We start from the raw sequence: 16,438 nt of genomic DNA, 5'->3' as shown, positions 1-16,438 counted from the left end.
CGGAACAGACACATCATATACAGAGTCAAAAGACACATTCTAAATATTTCATTAAGATCAAGCTTGTTTCTTAAGTCTCCAGTTCTGGCAATGGTGAAAGCTTTCTCTTTCCAGTTCAAGATTACTAGGTCCCCTCAGTACTTGCTCTTCCAGCTGAAGTGATTACGGAGTGGGAGAAAGCTACTATCATGGGTCAATGCATTTTCATCAAAACCAAAGGCTGTTTTATTTCTAAAAGTCTACTCTCGTCCCCCAGGCCTTGGCTTCCAAATGCCATTGTCTGGTTGGCTTATGTACTCGAGTACTATCTGCTCTCCTTGGACAGTCACGTGTGTAGAACATGCTGTTTGCAAAGTCGGGTCCTTAAGGCAAGAAATGCAGTTAATGATAGCAAATCTTGTCTTGTGGCATGCGGTCTCTTCTCTCTAAAGTTTTAAGGTCAGAAGAGAACTCGAAGAAATCCGGGACCTGGTCACTGTAGGTGAAGAAATGTGGACACAAAGGATAGCAGTCACTTGCCCTGAGTTGTATGTAAACCTGATGCACAGATCTTAGGGCATTTACTCTTCCTGATAAAAAGTGAGTTTAAAAGTCATTGAATAGCAGCTATAACCCCAAGGTCTGTCAACACCCAAAGGGCAGAGAGATGGTCAGAGCAGGAGAGAGATCTGTGGGCCTGGGATCACTAGGGTGGAGAAGAGTTATGCAAAGCTCTCAAGGGAGCGAGGAGCAGGAGAGGAGGATTGCTGCATGAGGCAAAGGGAAGCCATGACTGAATCTAAAGATAGAGCCTAGATCTGGGTGCACATTCCTTGTTGGAACCGCTCTATGCCACTGTCTTAGTTAGGGTTACTGTTGCTTCAGTGAAACACCACAACTAAAAAGCAAGTTGGGAAGCATTTATTTCATTTACATGTATGTCACTGTTCATCAAAGGAAATCAGGACAGGAACTCAAACAAGGCAGGAATCCAGAGGCAGGAGCTGATGCAGAGGCCATGGAGGGCTGCTGCTTACTGGCTTGCTCCCCATGGCTTGCTTAGCCTGCTTTCTGATAGAACCCAGGACCAACAGCCCAGGGATGACACCACCCACAATGAACTGGGCCCTCCCCCATCAATCGCTAATTAAGAAAATGCCCTACAGGCTTGCCTACAACTGAATCTTTCGGAGGCATTTTCTCAATTATGGCTCCCTCCTCTTAGATGACTCTAACTTGTATCAAGTCGACATAAAACTATCCAGCACACCCACCAAAACCTTGTAGGCTTAGGCAGAGAAGGGAGAGAATGAGGGTCAGAGGGGACCAGGAGCCCTGACTCAGGAGCAGGCCCAAGCACCAGATGTGGTTTCTGACCCATCTCCATCCCCCAGGTTGAGCCTGAGCAAACTCCTGGGCTACTACTTCCCCAAAGACAAGCATCAGAAGGCCTGGAACTGGTGGAACCTGAGATTCCATGTGCACGCGCCCCCCATCATGAGCATCACTTTGAAACTCAACAAGTACATCCACGTACAAATAAGGAGCCAGGACAAGGTCATCTTCTGCTTCTTTGCCCCCAAACAGAAGAAGATTTGCTTAAACATGGGCACCAAGTTCAAGGTAAAGTCTTCACTCCCCCAATCAGACAAGAGGGAATGAGAAGGGATCAGAGTGAGGAAAATATACTGTCCCCAAGAACATACTCTGGGTAGACTGCTTCCTCCAGCTAGACTGCACCTTGGATTTTTCATCACCCCCTATAACAATGCCATCCTATTCAGAATCCATCAAGGGATTAATCCATATCTAAAAATGCTGTCACACAGAGAAAAGTGTGCTTTAGTAATCTCCAAGGTGATTCTCAGTCCAATGAAGGTGACAAGCCTGTCTTAGTGTTTCTGTCACTGTGACAAAACACCATGACAAAAGCAGGTTGGGGAAGAAAGGGTTTATTTGACTTACACTTCCTTATCACTGTTCTTCATTGAGGTAAGTCAGGACAGGAACTCAAACAGGGCAGGAACCTGGAGGCAGGAGCTGATACAGAAGCCACGGAGGAATGCTGCTTACTGCCTTGCTTCCCCTGGCTTGCTCAGCCTGCTTTCTGATAGAACCCAAGACCACCAGCCCAGGGATGGCCCCACCCACAATGGACTGGGCCCTTCCTCACTAATTCAGAAAATGTCCTACAGGCTTACCTACAGCCCAATTTTATGGCGGTATTTTCTGAATTGAGGTTCCCTCCTCCCAGATGACTTTAGCCTGTGCCAAGTCGACTAAAAACCACCCAGCACAACAATCAAGGTTAGCCATTGTCTTAGGGTTTCAATTGCTGTGAAGACACACCATGATGATGGCCACTTTTATCAAGGAAGGCATTGAATTGGGGCTGACTTATAGCTCAGAGGTTTAGTTCATTGACATCATGGCATGCAGGTAGACATGGTGCTGAAGAAGGCGCTGAGAGTTCTACATCTGCATGGGCAGGCAGAAAAGTGAGACACGCTGGGCTAAACAGAGTTTCTGAAACCTCCAAGGCCGCCTCCAGGGACACACTTCCTTCAACAAGACTAAACCTCCTAATGGTGCCACTTCCTAGGAGCCCTTGGGGGCCATTTTCATTCAAACCACTGCAATCATATTGCCTTCCTTTTCCTCACACTCAGACACATACACACCCATTCATGTGACATGCCAGCACCTCAGGATTGGGCGCCAGGGACACCAACACCCCAAGGAGCCTCCTGTGGAACAGATGCATGCTGTCTATACAAGCTGCTTCGCTGGTTCACAGTGGCCCTGTCGGAAACTAAGGCCAGAAGCAAGGGAGAAATTTATCCTCTTTGGTCCTCCCCAAGAGCACCGTTCTCACATACACACCCCAAAATAGTACAGAACTGCGCAGACACAAGAGCTGCCTCAGCCCTGGTTCCCCTAGAAAGGAGCCCCATCGGCAGGTCACCTGACCATAGGAGCGGTCCAGGAAGGGTACAGGTAGCAGGGCTAGGGGCGGAGCTCTGCCCCCGAGGGTGAAGGCTCCCGGGATATCCAGCGGGGTCACAGTGGGGCTAAGCCCTGGGTGGGGGTACGGCGTCTGAGCAGCACTAATCCTCACCCAGCCTTCTACACACCCCACAGTTTGTAAACCTGAAACTGCTTCAAGCCATGAAGAAGAAGACGGTCCTGGAGACAGGACCCGGCCCAACATCGTGGAAGATCCAGGCCCTTCTGGGTAAAATAAGTAGGAGTCTGAACTTCCTGACCCTGCCAGACTTGGAACACTTCACAGAGGTCATCCAGGCAGCGCTGAATAGCCTCAGCATGAGGAAATCTCGAATCTGGGTGTAGGACAGCCACCAAATCGCCTGGGGCCTCCGCTGCATGACCTCAGGGGCTGCAGGCCACCCACAGAGACCTGTTCATGTCTTTGGAAGGTAGCTTGTAGTTCAGGACCTGTCCCAGCTCCTTTGTTGGGGGTCAAAGAGAGAAGGGTGTGGCTGGGCACAGGGAAGGCGTAGTGGTCGGCCCTGACCTAACAAGTTCTTGGAGACATATCATCATCTCAGTAGGTAACATTGGCCACCACATGCCCCCTTGCTACCATCCCTGCAGTACAGAAATTCTGCCGTGGCTGTCAGAACTTGCTTTCACTGAAGACATAGATCACCAAGCTCTGTCCATTCTTGTCTGTGTGTCTTTGGGCAAGCAGATTTATTCCTTTAGTTTCTGTTTTCTGTAAAATGGACCTAGAAATAGTTCTGTGTGACAGAGTCAAGAGTATTGAATTCACTCGTGCAGACAGTATCCAAGGTAATGATCCACCAGGGTGCATCTCTTAGATAAGGCTGTGTTTCCCCTGGTTTACAGAGTCAACCCCATCCTCTGTCCTGTGTCGTTTTGTCATGATTCTAACTACCATTTACCAAGAATGTGCCATGAGCTAGTCGGGCCATGTGGCTCTGTGACACAGGTGGTATTTCTCTTGAGGACACGGAAGCCAAGAGAGGCACAATGACTCTCTTCACAGTCTATAAGCTACCTGTCTACTAAGTGACATCACCCTTGTAACCACATGGCTATTTGTATGATTCCCCATGTCAGAGTATCTCCAAACCTCAAGGTTGCCCTGGAACACTTCTACACTTCATCTATTTTGATGCAGGACCCATCCCGGTTCATCCCGGGGCCCTCTGGAAGACTGTCCCATCCATCAAGTTTCCGCTAACATGGCCATAGCCCACTCCTGGCTTTGGCACATTTGGGGAACAGTACAGACCACTGTTGCTCATGCCAAGCTGAGAAAACCCTCACTCTGGGACCCCACTGTTTCTGCACTGCCTGAAGACAGTCACTAACACCGACCCCACCACAGATGGCCACTTGGTCCACCCAACTCTGTCATAGCAAAAGAAAACCTAGACAGAAACCCAACACCAGTCTGCACTTAGTTCCCTAAACCAGAAGCTGAACTGAGGCCCACGGGGCCCGCAAGTCTACCCCTCAGATAGCTAAGGGCTCTTTGGGTCACTGATTAGTCATTAACTCGGTCGCTAGACCAAAGCGGGAAATGTGTCGTCATCAAGCTAGAACACTCTGCCGAGCTGGCAGTGACCTCTAGGTCAGAGCCCAGATGGCCCTGCCCTGGGATGCCTGACTTGTGCTAAAGAGGCTTCCGGTACATCCCAGTTCACAGGCTTCTCCTCTGTGCACTCTTGAAGATCCTGGTGGTCTCTGGCCCACTCTGCCTCCATTAGACACCTTTGGTCCGATCCAGTGTGCAGGGGGGGGGGGATTATGTAGTGTAAACAGAGCTCCATGATACCTAAGTATGGCATTGAGGAGTTTGTAGAAAAGTAGGAGTTGAGCTTGGTGGTCCCTCACAAAGTGCCTTTTGGGGCATCCACTCTCCCCAGAATGGCCTTAACCCCAGCCTCAACCAACAAAACACCTCTCAGTCCAGCCTGGCAATTAGCCATTGTCTAGTGTGAGCAGTGCCACCTCTGTGTCCTACTCCCCTGATGATTTCCCAAATGCCACACCCCCAAACTATCACCTGAGCAGCTGAAGTAGAACTAACGAAGACTCTCAGAGGAACCCACAGTGTGGGGCTGTCACACCTTGTTGGTGAGTGGTGTCACTGCAGAAACAGAACACTGTTGCTGAAGGTAAAGACTTCAGCAAATTTGGCACTGTGCTGGCATCCCCTGCACACCAACAGCAACATCTTGGCACCACATCTATGCTCCGTGTCTGGAGAGCCCTTTTCACTTACTGCTGTGCTTTGGATATTAAATGTGCCCCTAGCCCCACCCTTAACTATCAAAGACCTGGTCCCCAGCTTGATGCACTATTGGGAGTTAGAGGAACTTTTCAGAGGTGAGGCCCAGTACAAGGAAGCTGGGTAACTAGGATGTGTCCTCTAAAGAGATGCTGGATCCCTGGTCCCTCCTCTCCTCTACTTCCTTGATACACTACATCAGCGGTTCTGCTCCATCATTATTTCCCACGATGACACTCAGACCACCACAGGCCCAAACAGACAGAACCAAGCATGGACTGAAGTCATGACCCAAAATAATTCCTCCTTTTCCATTGTCTCCAGACCCCACACACTCGTCAGGACAACCTAAGGGTCTTCAGACATTGCCTCTATCCCCTGATGAAGAAGAGGGGTATGGAGTCATCACCACTGCTCAGACTGCTGTTGTTGATCATGGCAACCCAGTTGAAGACAGGGGTATTGGTTAGTTTGTTGTGGCCGAGTGCATCTCTGCCTGGACTAACATTTCATGTATTTGGGAAGACCGAATATACTATAACCTTAGAGAATCTAATTTACTAATGGGAAAACGCAGGAAAATCCAGGCTTTGGTTCATTATGTAAGATAGCTAGCCTAGTTTTAAAAAAGAAAAAAAAAAGGAAAGAGGGAGGAAGGGTGGGAGGGAGGGAGGGAGGGAGGGAGGGAGGGAGGAAGGAAGGAAGGAAGGAAGGAAGGAAGGAAGGAAGGAAGGAAGGAAGGAAGGAAGGAAGGAAGGAAGTAAAGAGTTATCACCAAAAGTTGAGAGTGGTCAAATCAAAAGGAATTGAAAAGGGTCAGGAAATGGTTCTGTAGGTCAAGCAATTACCAGGCAAGCATGAGAAAACTGAGTTCAATTCTCCAATACTCACACAAATACTAAGTAGATGTCCTGGCCCAGCTATAACCCCAGCATTCAGGAGGCAGGGGAGGATTCCCCAAGCAAACTGGATGACTAGACTAGCCAAATCAGGGAGCTCTGGGTTCAGGGAGACCCTGCCTCAACATCTAAGATGGAGAGTGATCAAGGAAGGCTCCTGGGATATATTTGGGCCTCCATACACACAAGCAAGTATCTGCATACACATGCATGCATGCATGCCATGCACAAAAGAGGAGAGGGGGCACTGAAGAGGTGTGACAACCAAGTAAAGCGTGCAAACAGACTTTGAAAAATCTGCAAGATTGCAGAGAGGCAGTAAGTAAGTTGACATATAGACTACATAGTAGATGCTCAATTTGTTTTTTACCTGTAATAATAATACCAGGACTTGCAAAAGAGTATTCTCATTCTGCAAGAGATTGATGCTAAAATATTTAGGAGCAAAAATGTTTTAAGTACAACTTGAAAACACTTCAGTAAATGAATGTGTGGTTCTACACACTAATTAAAACTCAACTAAGTGTGTGAAAAAGCCCAATCTGATAAGAAAACTTGTCTTAAAATATACATAGAAAAATATGGAGGCCATATGCCAAACACGTAATGGTTTGTTCTGGGAAAGGGAGCTCACTTATGAGACTGTCATGCTTTGTATGGGGATTCAAGCACTACAGATGACAGATAGGGAGCATATTTGTGTAACTGGAAAATGTCTCTTTAACTTGTATTTAAGGGAAAATAAGACATTGGTCAGGTGACTGTATAAACAGATGCCTCTGTGCTGGTTTCTACAGGCCTCACCCATTTCAGAAAGAAGGGTTCCCACTGAAGCAAGGTGCGGTAGCACGTACCTGTACCGCCACCTCTACAAAAGCCAAGGCAGGATGACTACTGGGCAGGAGGCCAGCCTCAGCCACATAGTAAAACCCTGTCTCAAAGACAAACTAGAAGTCAGAAAGCACCCCAGAGGGAAAAAAATCAAAGTCCCCCTGTCCTGAATAGGGTCCATCACCAACATCTCCAGGTCCCTCTAACCCAGTGGTTTTCAAGCCTCCTAACGCTGCAACCCCTTATTACAGTTCCTCACGTTGTGCTGACCCCCAATCATACAATCATCTCATTGCTACTTCATAGCTGGTTCTGCTGCAGTTATAAATCATAACGTCAATATTTTTGGAGACAGTGGTTGGCCAAAGAGGTCAAAACCCACAAGCTGCAAACTGCTTTAACTAACAATCCCCTTTAAAAAATTGACTGTATATCCTATTTATAAGGTACCAGCAGGGGGAGAAGATCTGGGATTGTTAAACCAGGGGGAAAATACAAATTGGTTTGTATTGTTATTACAATACTTCTTAATTTCAGTGCAACCATCTGTGCTGACAATACTTGGGAAATTAGCAGTTTTACAGGAAAAAAAAACCCACACTTCTCTCATTCTGGTTTGGACCTGGAATGTCTCCCAAATGTCCATGTGTTAAAAACTTGTTCTCCAGCCTATGGTGCTACCGAGGGTAGTGTTTACAGGGGACGCCTTCTGGTCAGAAGCCGGCTCTTAAAGGGGTTATGGGACCTCTCCTCCCCTCCCCCCCCCACATCCTTCTTTTTTTTTTTTTTTTTATTCCCAGACTTGCAAGGGCAGCCTTGCTGCACCACATGCTCCCCCTGTCATGGCATGCGGCCTCGCCACAAGCCCCTAAGCAATGGGGACGGCAATATACACCGTACTGGTGATTGTGTCCAAGCCTCCCCTCATCTCAGCATATTTACTTTGTCAAATCCCCCAAACTGTCCTAGGTCAGGCTGCACCAGTCAGGTTGATCCCTCTGGTTCTGTGACAGGACAGGGAAAACAGCAAAAAGGTGAGCATTTCTGACAGAGGTTACTATTGTGTGTCCTGTGTATGAAACCGCCTGCCTGACAAGGTGCAGCTAGAAGCTCACCACTGAGGAGAAAGCTCAGGTTGGTTAGTAACCCTACTTTATTTCTGCTGGCTGTTGGAAGCCCAATCAGGCTCATCCAGTTTGTGCTGGATATCATGAGTGTTTGATTTGATGATGCTTTGTATTATGGGAAGCTTCTGTCTGCTACTTGGCTACTTGTGTTTGGTATATAATGAACTCAGTTATTCAAAACCAGCAATGGCTATAGGAGATTATTCTCCAGTCTCCAATCAATACATCATGATGGGAGCCAAAACAGTGAGCCAAAATGAGCTTTCTGTGTTCGTATGTTGACTTCTCTCAGGTATATTAAAGTAACAGAAAATAAACACCCCTCTAGCTAGCAAATCATTACGGTATCTCAAAGATGGCTCCGGTGCTCACCTCCTAGCGCTTGGGAGGCCGAAGCAAGCAGACTTGAGTTTGCTGGTCTACAAAGCAAGTTCCAAGCCTGCCAGGGCTATACAGAGAAACCTTGTCTCAAAAAACTAAAGAGAGATCAAAAGTGTCCTTCCACAACTATTACGCAATAATTAGCAGAGTGTACCGATGTCAAAATCCTGGTTATAGTGAACACCAAGCTTGTAAGATACTATCATTGAACAGAATTAGTAAGATAAAGGGAACTCAGAGATTACTTATAAATATACACGAGTCTACAACTTGTCCCAATAAAATTTGCAATTAAAATATTTTTAAAGAATCTATATATATACACCAAACACATGACAACAAAGTAGAAGGCAAAGATCTTTATTTTTTAAAAAATTTACTTATTTAAAAACAGCAATTTCTAGCTAAATAATATAAAGCATTTTAAATTAATTATTTCAAAGTATGTACATTCTGTATAAGTAAACATTTGAAACTGTACAGATTTAAACAAATATTCATTCAGCAAACAAATTGGATCAGTACCACCTTCCCAGCACTTGGTAAGGTGTTGAGTGTTTTCAGAAATAAAAAATAAAATAAAACCCAAGAACAAGTGTCTCCTGGAGAACGCATCCAGCTCTGTGCATCAGACTACTGGGTCACAGTGCTGTACAATTACGCCCTCATTTCTTTGGAAAAGCTATCTGAACACCAAATGTACATATAATACACAGAACTAGATATTACAGTTTATCACATTAGACATGTATTAAAATAGTAAATACAATCTTCCTTAACTCATTCATTTCATATCAAAGAAAAATATGGACCCCTCTTACCTTTGAGTTTCCCAAAATATAGAGTAATATGCTCTACCAAGCAACGTCCACCACCAATTTAAACTAGGTTGAAAAACAAGTGGCCTGTTGCATCAGGATGGGTCACCCACATGCACACTGTGCAAGAGGCTGCTCCTGTCACTCCATCTGCACCATGAGGTCACCTGCCCTATTTCAGAGCCCTCAACACAGTCCTACCCTCAAGTCTACAGTTTGAGTAACTGAAGAAGCAGGCTACATTTACTGTAACACCAGGGTCTAAACCAATCCAATTCCAAATTCAGAGAGGATTTGTAGGAGAATTCAGGGATGCTTATAGTCTTCTGACCCTTGACTGGTGTCGTGTTTAATGTATGGGCAGTGCTTGCCACAGTTAGGTGTTCGGCTGTTGCAGGACTGAGGACCCCAGAAAGCTGGTGTCTAGTACAGCATAGGCAACTAAGGAGTATTCACTTCATAAAGTATTGCAACCAAGGCCAGCAGAAGGCCAGTGACTAAGCTCTACTTCTGAGACCCACTCCCCACAAACTTCCCTCTCTCTGGGATGTGCCAGACTCAAGACCCCATCACTGGTAACTCCTACTCACAAACTGGTGCCCATCCTGGGAAGATCTGATTACCGAGACACATCTGTCTAGTGAGGAGAATACAGTTCAGGAGAGGACCTTACGCGAGGCCTTGGCTTCTTGCAACTGCCTCACAAGTCCATAGGAAGACGATAGCTTGAGTACAGGAAAAGCAAGATGACTTCTTGGAAGCAACCAATCTACTCCCAACTCAATTCCAAGATGGCAGGGAGAAATGCTGCATCAGGATATAGAAGTAAGATTTCTCCAAGTAACCATCACTACGGGATGCTCGGTGGATAAATGCCTTGCAGTGGCCACAATTTGACCAGCAGCTTTCCAGTGAGCTGAGTTCCTATGAAGTCCTTTGCACTATTTATTGTAACCTATTTTTATTGCACAATCTCTGTGGAGGAACGTTTCACCGTGAACCCGTGGCCACCTCTTATTCCTCTCCATTTCTGGAGACCATTTCAATGAGGCTGTCAATCTTTGGCGCTTTGATCTTAGGCTTCACTCAGGTTTCCTTCTGCAGGCAGCACCCAGCAGCACATCTGTGTTTCTCAGGAGTCATCCCACATAGGGCTCTTGGGCATCCTGCAGGCTACAGGACTCTTCAGGCCTCTCCCAGGAGATAGATGGTTGACACGCATGGTCCAATGGTACTATTTAGAAACTGACAGCAGGAGGTTTAGCTGAAAAGCAAGAGAGAGGCCTATATTAGTTGCTCTATGGAATTCCACCCTCAGAAGTCTCAAGTCCCAAAAGAATGAGGAAAGAAAAAGCTTTGAATGTTTACAGCCTAAAGGCAGAGGCCTGTAGTCTGTGGATACCTGTTCCATTGAAGGGCAAGCAATGATCTGGATGTCTTCAGAGCTGAACTCTTCCTTTAACAGAGCATGGAACTTCTGGTAGACTTGCTGAATGTTGTTCTTAGAAGAAGGAGAGACCGTATCAGACAGCCCAGGGGATATATGCACACGTCATAAACAAGAAATGCTAAGAGTATTAAATCATCATGGTTCTTGCCAAAATGAGTAGAGGAAATACATTTTTATGAGATTACCAAAGACATATAATTTGTACTTTAATATTTTACATGCTAGCACAACCTGATGAAGACTTATCAGATAATTCCTGGAAACATTAAATTCTCATATATCTTATCCCCCCCAGAGCATAGTAAGTCTTCAGCAATTTCTTACATAAAAGATAATAAAGTTTCAAGACACATAAAATGCACTTTAAAAAAATCGACCAATGCCTTGGGTAAAGCTGTGAACTCAACACGAACTGGAAGTTATAAGTCTTAAATCTACTCTGACACTTAATCCCTTGGTGGCTGTTACAAGTCATTTATTTCCTCTATGCACTAGTAAAATGGGGCGTAAATCTTGAAGGGCTGCTCTCCCCAGTGCTGAGCCACAGTGCAAAGTGCAGATCTGATTTGTTTTTGCTTATTTATTAAATTCTACTTTCAAAATTAACAAAAAATTTAAGGCAAAGTGAGCCAAGAATAAGATATAAACAGACAAACATAGGCTTTGGAAGATCACAGAGAGCATTAACATCACTAACATCTGAAATGTCTGGAGGAAGAGAAGGTGACAGTAAGAGAAGCCACTTTATTCACCAGGCAACAAGCTGTACACCACTCACCCTAACAGGCTTAAACAAGATGAACTCGGTGTCCTTATTGGACAAGTACAGTGACATGCTTCTCAATGTCAATGGCAGCTTCGTTTTTATTGTCTTGTAAGCAGTGGCCACAAGGTCATTGACCTTTGCTGTGAAGAAATTACCCTTGTTAATGTCACAAAGGAAAAGAAAATTTTCCATTTTAATTCAGAGAGTAACAGAAAAAAAATAGCAAAGACTCTTTATTTCCCAAAGAATCTATTCCCTGTGTCTTGTTATTTATCAAATCACAAGCCCTCTAAACATTCATTAAGAATATGCTATGTACAACCTCTAAACCCAGGGACTAATGGAGCCAGAACGTCCCCCAGCATGATTCAGGACATTCACAGGCACTGTAATTTGTGCCTTTGGAATGTGGCGGTAAAAGATGAGGTTTAAAACTTTCTATTGTTTTTAGAGAAACAGTGAGTAAGAAACAAGCCTCTCCATGTGTAGAGCTGACCCCAGTCGGGTGTCTCTCACTTCTTTGCTTGGATCATTCAGAAGATGCTCATCTGTACACGGTGAAGCAGAACTATGTGCCCATTTATTACGTTCTTATACCCTGGACCACACAGGGAATAAATTCCACATGTTTTTAAGAGCTATGCTACCCAAGTGTAGCATCTGAAAGGGCTATGTGGAAATAAGTGTAGTCCATCATCTGCATGAAATATTCAAGAGGAAACCACCACATAGCTACAAAGGAAAAGATGGTTCATAATTTCTAAAATGTTCAGTCTCGCTCAAAATGCAATACCAATTAAACTAGTGAAATACTGGTAAAAGGGTTCAGACTTCTATGACTGACAAGGTGTAGAGAAATAGGTAAAGAGTCTTCTACATTTTTTGGTTAACATAAAAAAAATATTCAAAAGAAAACAAACAACCACAAGCCAAGCACAATGGTGCACATTTGCAATCCCAGGATTCTAAAGACTGAGGAAGGAAGATCATGAGTTTGAAACCAGCCCGGGTGACAGAGAGTCCCTATCTCAAAAGCAAGCAGACTAAACGGAAACCAATGGATACTAAGGAACAGTGTATCTTCATCAGCTGTTGATGGGAGTATAAGATGGTTCAAGCTGAGGGTGTGCTAGGCAATATCCTGAAAAACTGAAAATAAACCCTCTTAATTAGTACTAAAGACTATGCCATTTAAGTATTCACAAAATACATACATGTACATACATGTAATTATTTACTGAAGAGTATGTGGAAAACCCAACTGAAACACTAAATATAGACATTAATCATTGACTGAAGGAATAATGGTGGTTCTATGTACCCGCTGAACAGAATGAACAATTGGACACACATATCGAAGGGCTGCAAAACAGGCAGTGAAAGATAATGGGGAAGGGTACAATCTCATAGGCCAGCTGCAGTCTGTGTGTGTTAGGATGGATGGATAGACTGACAGACAGACAGACGGACAGACAGACAGACAGACAGATGATAGACAGATGATAGACAGATGATATAGATGATAGATAGCTAGATGATAGATAGATAGGTAGATAGATAGATAGATAGATAGATAGATAGATAGATAGATAGATGACAGACAGACAGACAGCTTGGAGAAAGAAGCTACAATCATGGTTACCGTCCAGAGGACTAGGTTACCGAGAACGGTAATTTTTTATTTTATACCTTTTCACAGGTCAAAATTTATATCATATAAAAAAGTTTAATTGAGGGAAGTTTGGGCAAAAACATGGTAGGAATACCAATGCTCTCAGGAATTACTATTTTTCACTAAATAACTGAAGTCTCCTTCATGGTCCTTCCTCACTGGGTTCTGGATCCGTCATCACTAAAATACTTCAGGTGTCTCTAAATCAGATGTGAAAGCTCTCAGTAACCACAAAGTGGGTGCACAGGCTAGTGAACACTGTACTCACCAACTCCTAAAAAGATGTGTCTCCTAGCTTAAGTCATCAAATGGACATTAATTTATAACTCATGACATAATCTTCCCCAGAACCTGAGCTTAGGGCAAAAGGCCCAACAGTTTCTAGACTGCTCTCCTTGATTCACCTCAAGAGACCCATAAATCTCTCTGACAGTGAAGTAAGGGGGTTACTCACTGTAGACCATGAAAACCAACTCCACACTTCCAAGGTGACCAAAGAAGCAGAAGATATATTTTCAAGATAGTGAATGATCCCATTAGAAAAAAACAAATAGGTTAAATGACAAAACAGAAAGTCCTATTCCAATATGTCCTGTTATCTAATGCTTTACTAATGGCAATTTAAGTAAAACTGAAGTCCACAATACCCCCAACATGGAATTGTTGTAATACCTCAAGAAAAATCACAGGCCCTACCTCAAGAGAAAGGATCTGTCCAGAAAGGAAAGGGCTGCCGGGCGGTGGTGGCGCACGCCTTTAATCCCAGCACTCGGGAGGCAGAGGCAGGCGGATCTCTGTAAGTTCGAGGCTGGGCTGGACTGATAGCCTCCAAAACAACACAGAGAAACCCTGTCTCGTAAAAACCAAAAAAAAAAAAAAAAAAAAAAAAAAGAAAGGGCTAAAGTTATCTATGCATTGAGTGCCTGGTCTTAGCTGCATAACATGCTATGCCTGCTTGCCAGTGTTACCTATTTTAAGAAAGATGTATTGCACCTCAGAGTTCCATTTACATAAACATTCAGAATATAAACCAGTTCCTATTTCTAAATAAGCACTGTAAGAGACTAAAACCTTAAGCCAAAGGTTCAAACTAATTCAAGATCAAGAGAATAACCCCAAGAGTCATGTTGTCTAGGAACTGTTGAGTGTCCTCACTGTGAGGACCAGAGGTCTGCTCAATGGTAGCCTGTGGTTAGAATTCCAACGCTGGCAGTGAAAAATTTACCACCTTTGGACAATATGCTAATCTATCAAACGTGCTTTGGTTTACGTTGTTTGTTTTTGTTTTCTGAGACAAGGTTTCTTTGTACAGCCTTGGCTGACATGGAACTCACCCTGTAGACCAGACTGGACTCAAATTCACAGATATCCACCTGCCTCTGCCTCCCAAGTGCTGGGATTAAAGGCATGCACCACCACCGCCATCACCGCCACCACCTCCACCACCACCATCACCCGGCTATGCTTTGTTTTTAGAAGATGTCAATCTCAAGTGCAAGACAAATATCTGAAATAATGGAGACAGTGAAAGACACACTGTCTCCACCATGGCCATCCTCAATGTACACCCATCTCCTTCCAAAAACAACTGCTGTCTAATGAACACTTCTTTCCAAGAGACAGTGTTAGCTACTTCTTAGTTCAACTTCAAACTAGCCCAAGGCATTTAGGACTGAAAGCTTCAATCAAAATTTTTACATGGTATGAAGATTTGACCTGTGAAGATTTTTAAATTGAAAGTATTTCTTGTTCTCCACTATAACTCTTCCCCAACTGTTGATAAACATGCTGCATAAGGTTGTATATCCCCTATGCAAAGGGAATACACACCTGACAGGCATGACTTTCTCACAGCATGGAAAACCAATGGTTTGATAAAGCTGGCTCTGGGTTAGGCACCTGCAGTTGCCAATCTCCACGGACAAGGCAGAGGCGCTCTCTGGATCTCTCACTATGCTCAAGTAGCAGCCTCCAACTCAGAAACAGTTTCTCCACAACTAAGACACTGTTTCTTTTACCACTCACTCAGTTTCAAAATGTGGGTCATGGGATGGCCAGAAATAGCAATGTAACAAAATTTATTCTGGTTAATGGTAACTGAAAATGTCATTTTAAAATGTGCTAAAAATAACCCAAAGGGATGTGATTCTAAATGTCTAATACCTAACACTGAAGACCCCCTCCACCTGCCAAAAAAAAAAGCCTTTAGCATAAAAAATGTCCATTTATGGAAGAGAGTGACTGGAAACATCTCAAGAGATCTGCGAGTCAGGCACTGGTACTGCCTGCCAACCCACTGACTCCTTCATTTTCACACGTTTCCCCAACACTCTAAACTGTCAACAAGGATGTAACTTGGAGAAAAATAAGGAAGAAAATAGTGGCCCAACATTTCTTCGTGTGCTGAAAATAAGTGCATTCCTTATTCACTCATTCATTCTGTGCAGCACAGTGTTCCCATTAAACCCAAGGCCAAGGAACGGCAGGCGCACACAAGTCTGTGGGCCCAAAGCACTCCCAAGAAAGCCATGCTTTATTTTTAACTGAGGAAACTTCCAACCTTCTTCCCTCTTGAAATGAATGTTTGTCAGATGCAAGCAGTGCTAGCCAAGTAAGACCTGTCAGCCCCGATCTGAAGCTGGCTTTAACCCACATCTAGCAACCCAAAGCAAGCAGGAAATCATGCCCCAGATGTCAGAGCGAGGGCCACATATACACAGAGTAGTAACATCCTAACAGGAGAATTCCAAGAAAGTAAAATCCCAATACCTGGTTGTGCCCAAGGCTGCTGTGAGAGGGTGTACTTGGGGCCTCCCTGACTGGCCATGGTTTTTAATGCTGACACCTAGTAGAGGAAATAAAAACAGAGGTTTCATCTCACCAAAAGCAAACAAACAGCCGTTTAAGCCTATTAAATAAGGCACACTGGTAGACAATCCCAAACACAACTCTAACAAAACTGCATAGACTCTCACAAGCTCTCACAGCTACACCTTTTTTTAAATAAAACTGTTGTGATTTTTAAAGCATGTGTTATTCTGGGGAGAAAAACAAAAACAAAACAGCAACAACCTATCAGGCATTCTGTGTGACCTTTCAGGATGGGAATCTCTGAAGGAATTTCACCAAAAACAAACTGGTCCCTCCCAGAAAGACTGCTGTGCTAATACTCATCATTATCATTGTGACAGTGTCGCTCACTCACAACTGCACAAGAGGCTCCTCACAGGGACT

General features: G+C 44.4%; 2 protein-coding genes across 7 annotated transcripts in view; one reads left to right on the top strand and one right to left on the bottom strand.

Moving 5' to 3' along the window:
• The window catches only part of Erich6b (glutamate rich 6B), a 55,611-nt gene extending 51,858 nt beyond the window's left edge, over positions 1-3,753 (top strand). For all 6 annotated transcript variants that reach the window (XM_040729737.1, XM_040729698.1, XM_040729775.1 and 3 more), the window contains 2 exons: positions 1,374-1,602; positions 3,121-3,753. In XM_040729737.1, the coding sequence (XP_040585671.1) occupies positions 1,374-1,602; positions 3,121-3,330 (439 nt within the window). In that variant the 3' untranslated portion in view covers positions 3,331-3,753. The remainder of the gene's footprint in view (positions 1-1,373; positions 1,603-3,120) is intronic.
• Positions 3,754-8,842: 5,089 nt separating this feature from the next.
• The window catches only part of Cog3 (component of oligomeric golgi complex 3), a 56,633-nt gene continuing 49,037 nt past the window's right edge, over positions 8,843-16,438 (bottom strand). Inside the window, exons 20-23 of the mRNA XM_005070956.4 lie at positions 15,974-16,049; positions 11,545-11,672; positions 10,719-10,817; positions 8,843-10,580 (exon numbers count right to left, since the gene is read on the bottom strand). Of these exons, the coding sequence (XP_005071013.1) occupies positions 10,551-10,580; positions 10,719-10,817; positions 11,545-11,672; positions 15,974-16,049 (333 nt within the window). The 3' untranslated portion in view covers positions 8,843-10,550. The remainder of the gene's footprint in view (positions 10,581-10,718; positions 10,818-11,544; positions 11,673-15,973; positions 16,050-16,438) is intronic.

This window comes from Mesocricetus auratus, unplaced genomic scaffold (assembly GCF_017639785.1).
Source record: "Mesocricetus auratus isolate SY011 unplaced genomic scaffold, BCM_Maur_2.0 Super-Scaffold_2245, whole genome shotgun sequence".
Taxonomy (NCBI): Eukaryota; Metazoa; Chordata; class Mammalia; order Rodentia; family Cricetidae; genus Mesocricetus; species Mesocricetus auratus.
Note: the sequence above shows the minus strand (reverse complement) of the source record. Positions and strands in the feature narration are given on the sequence as shown.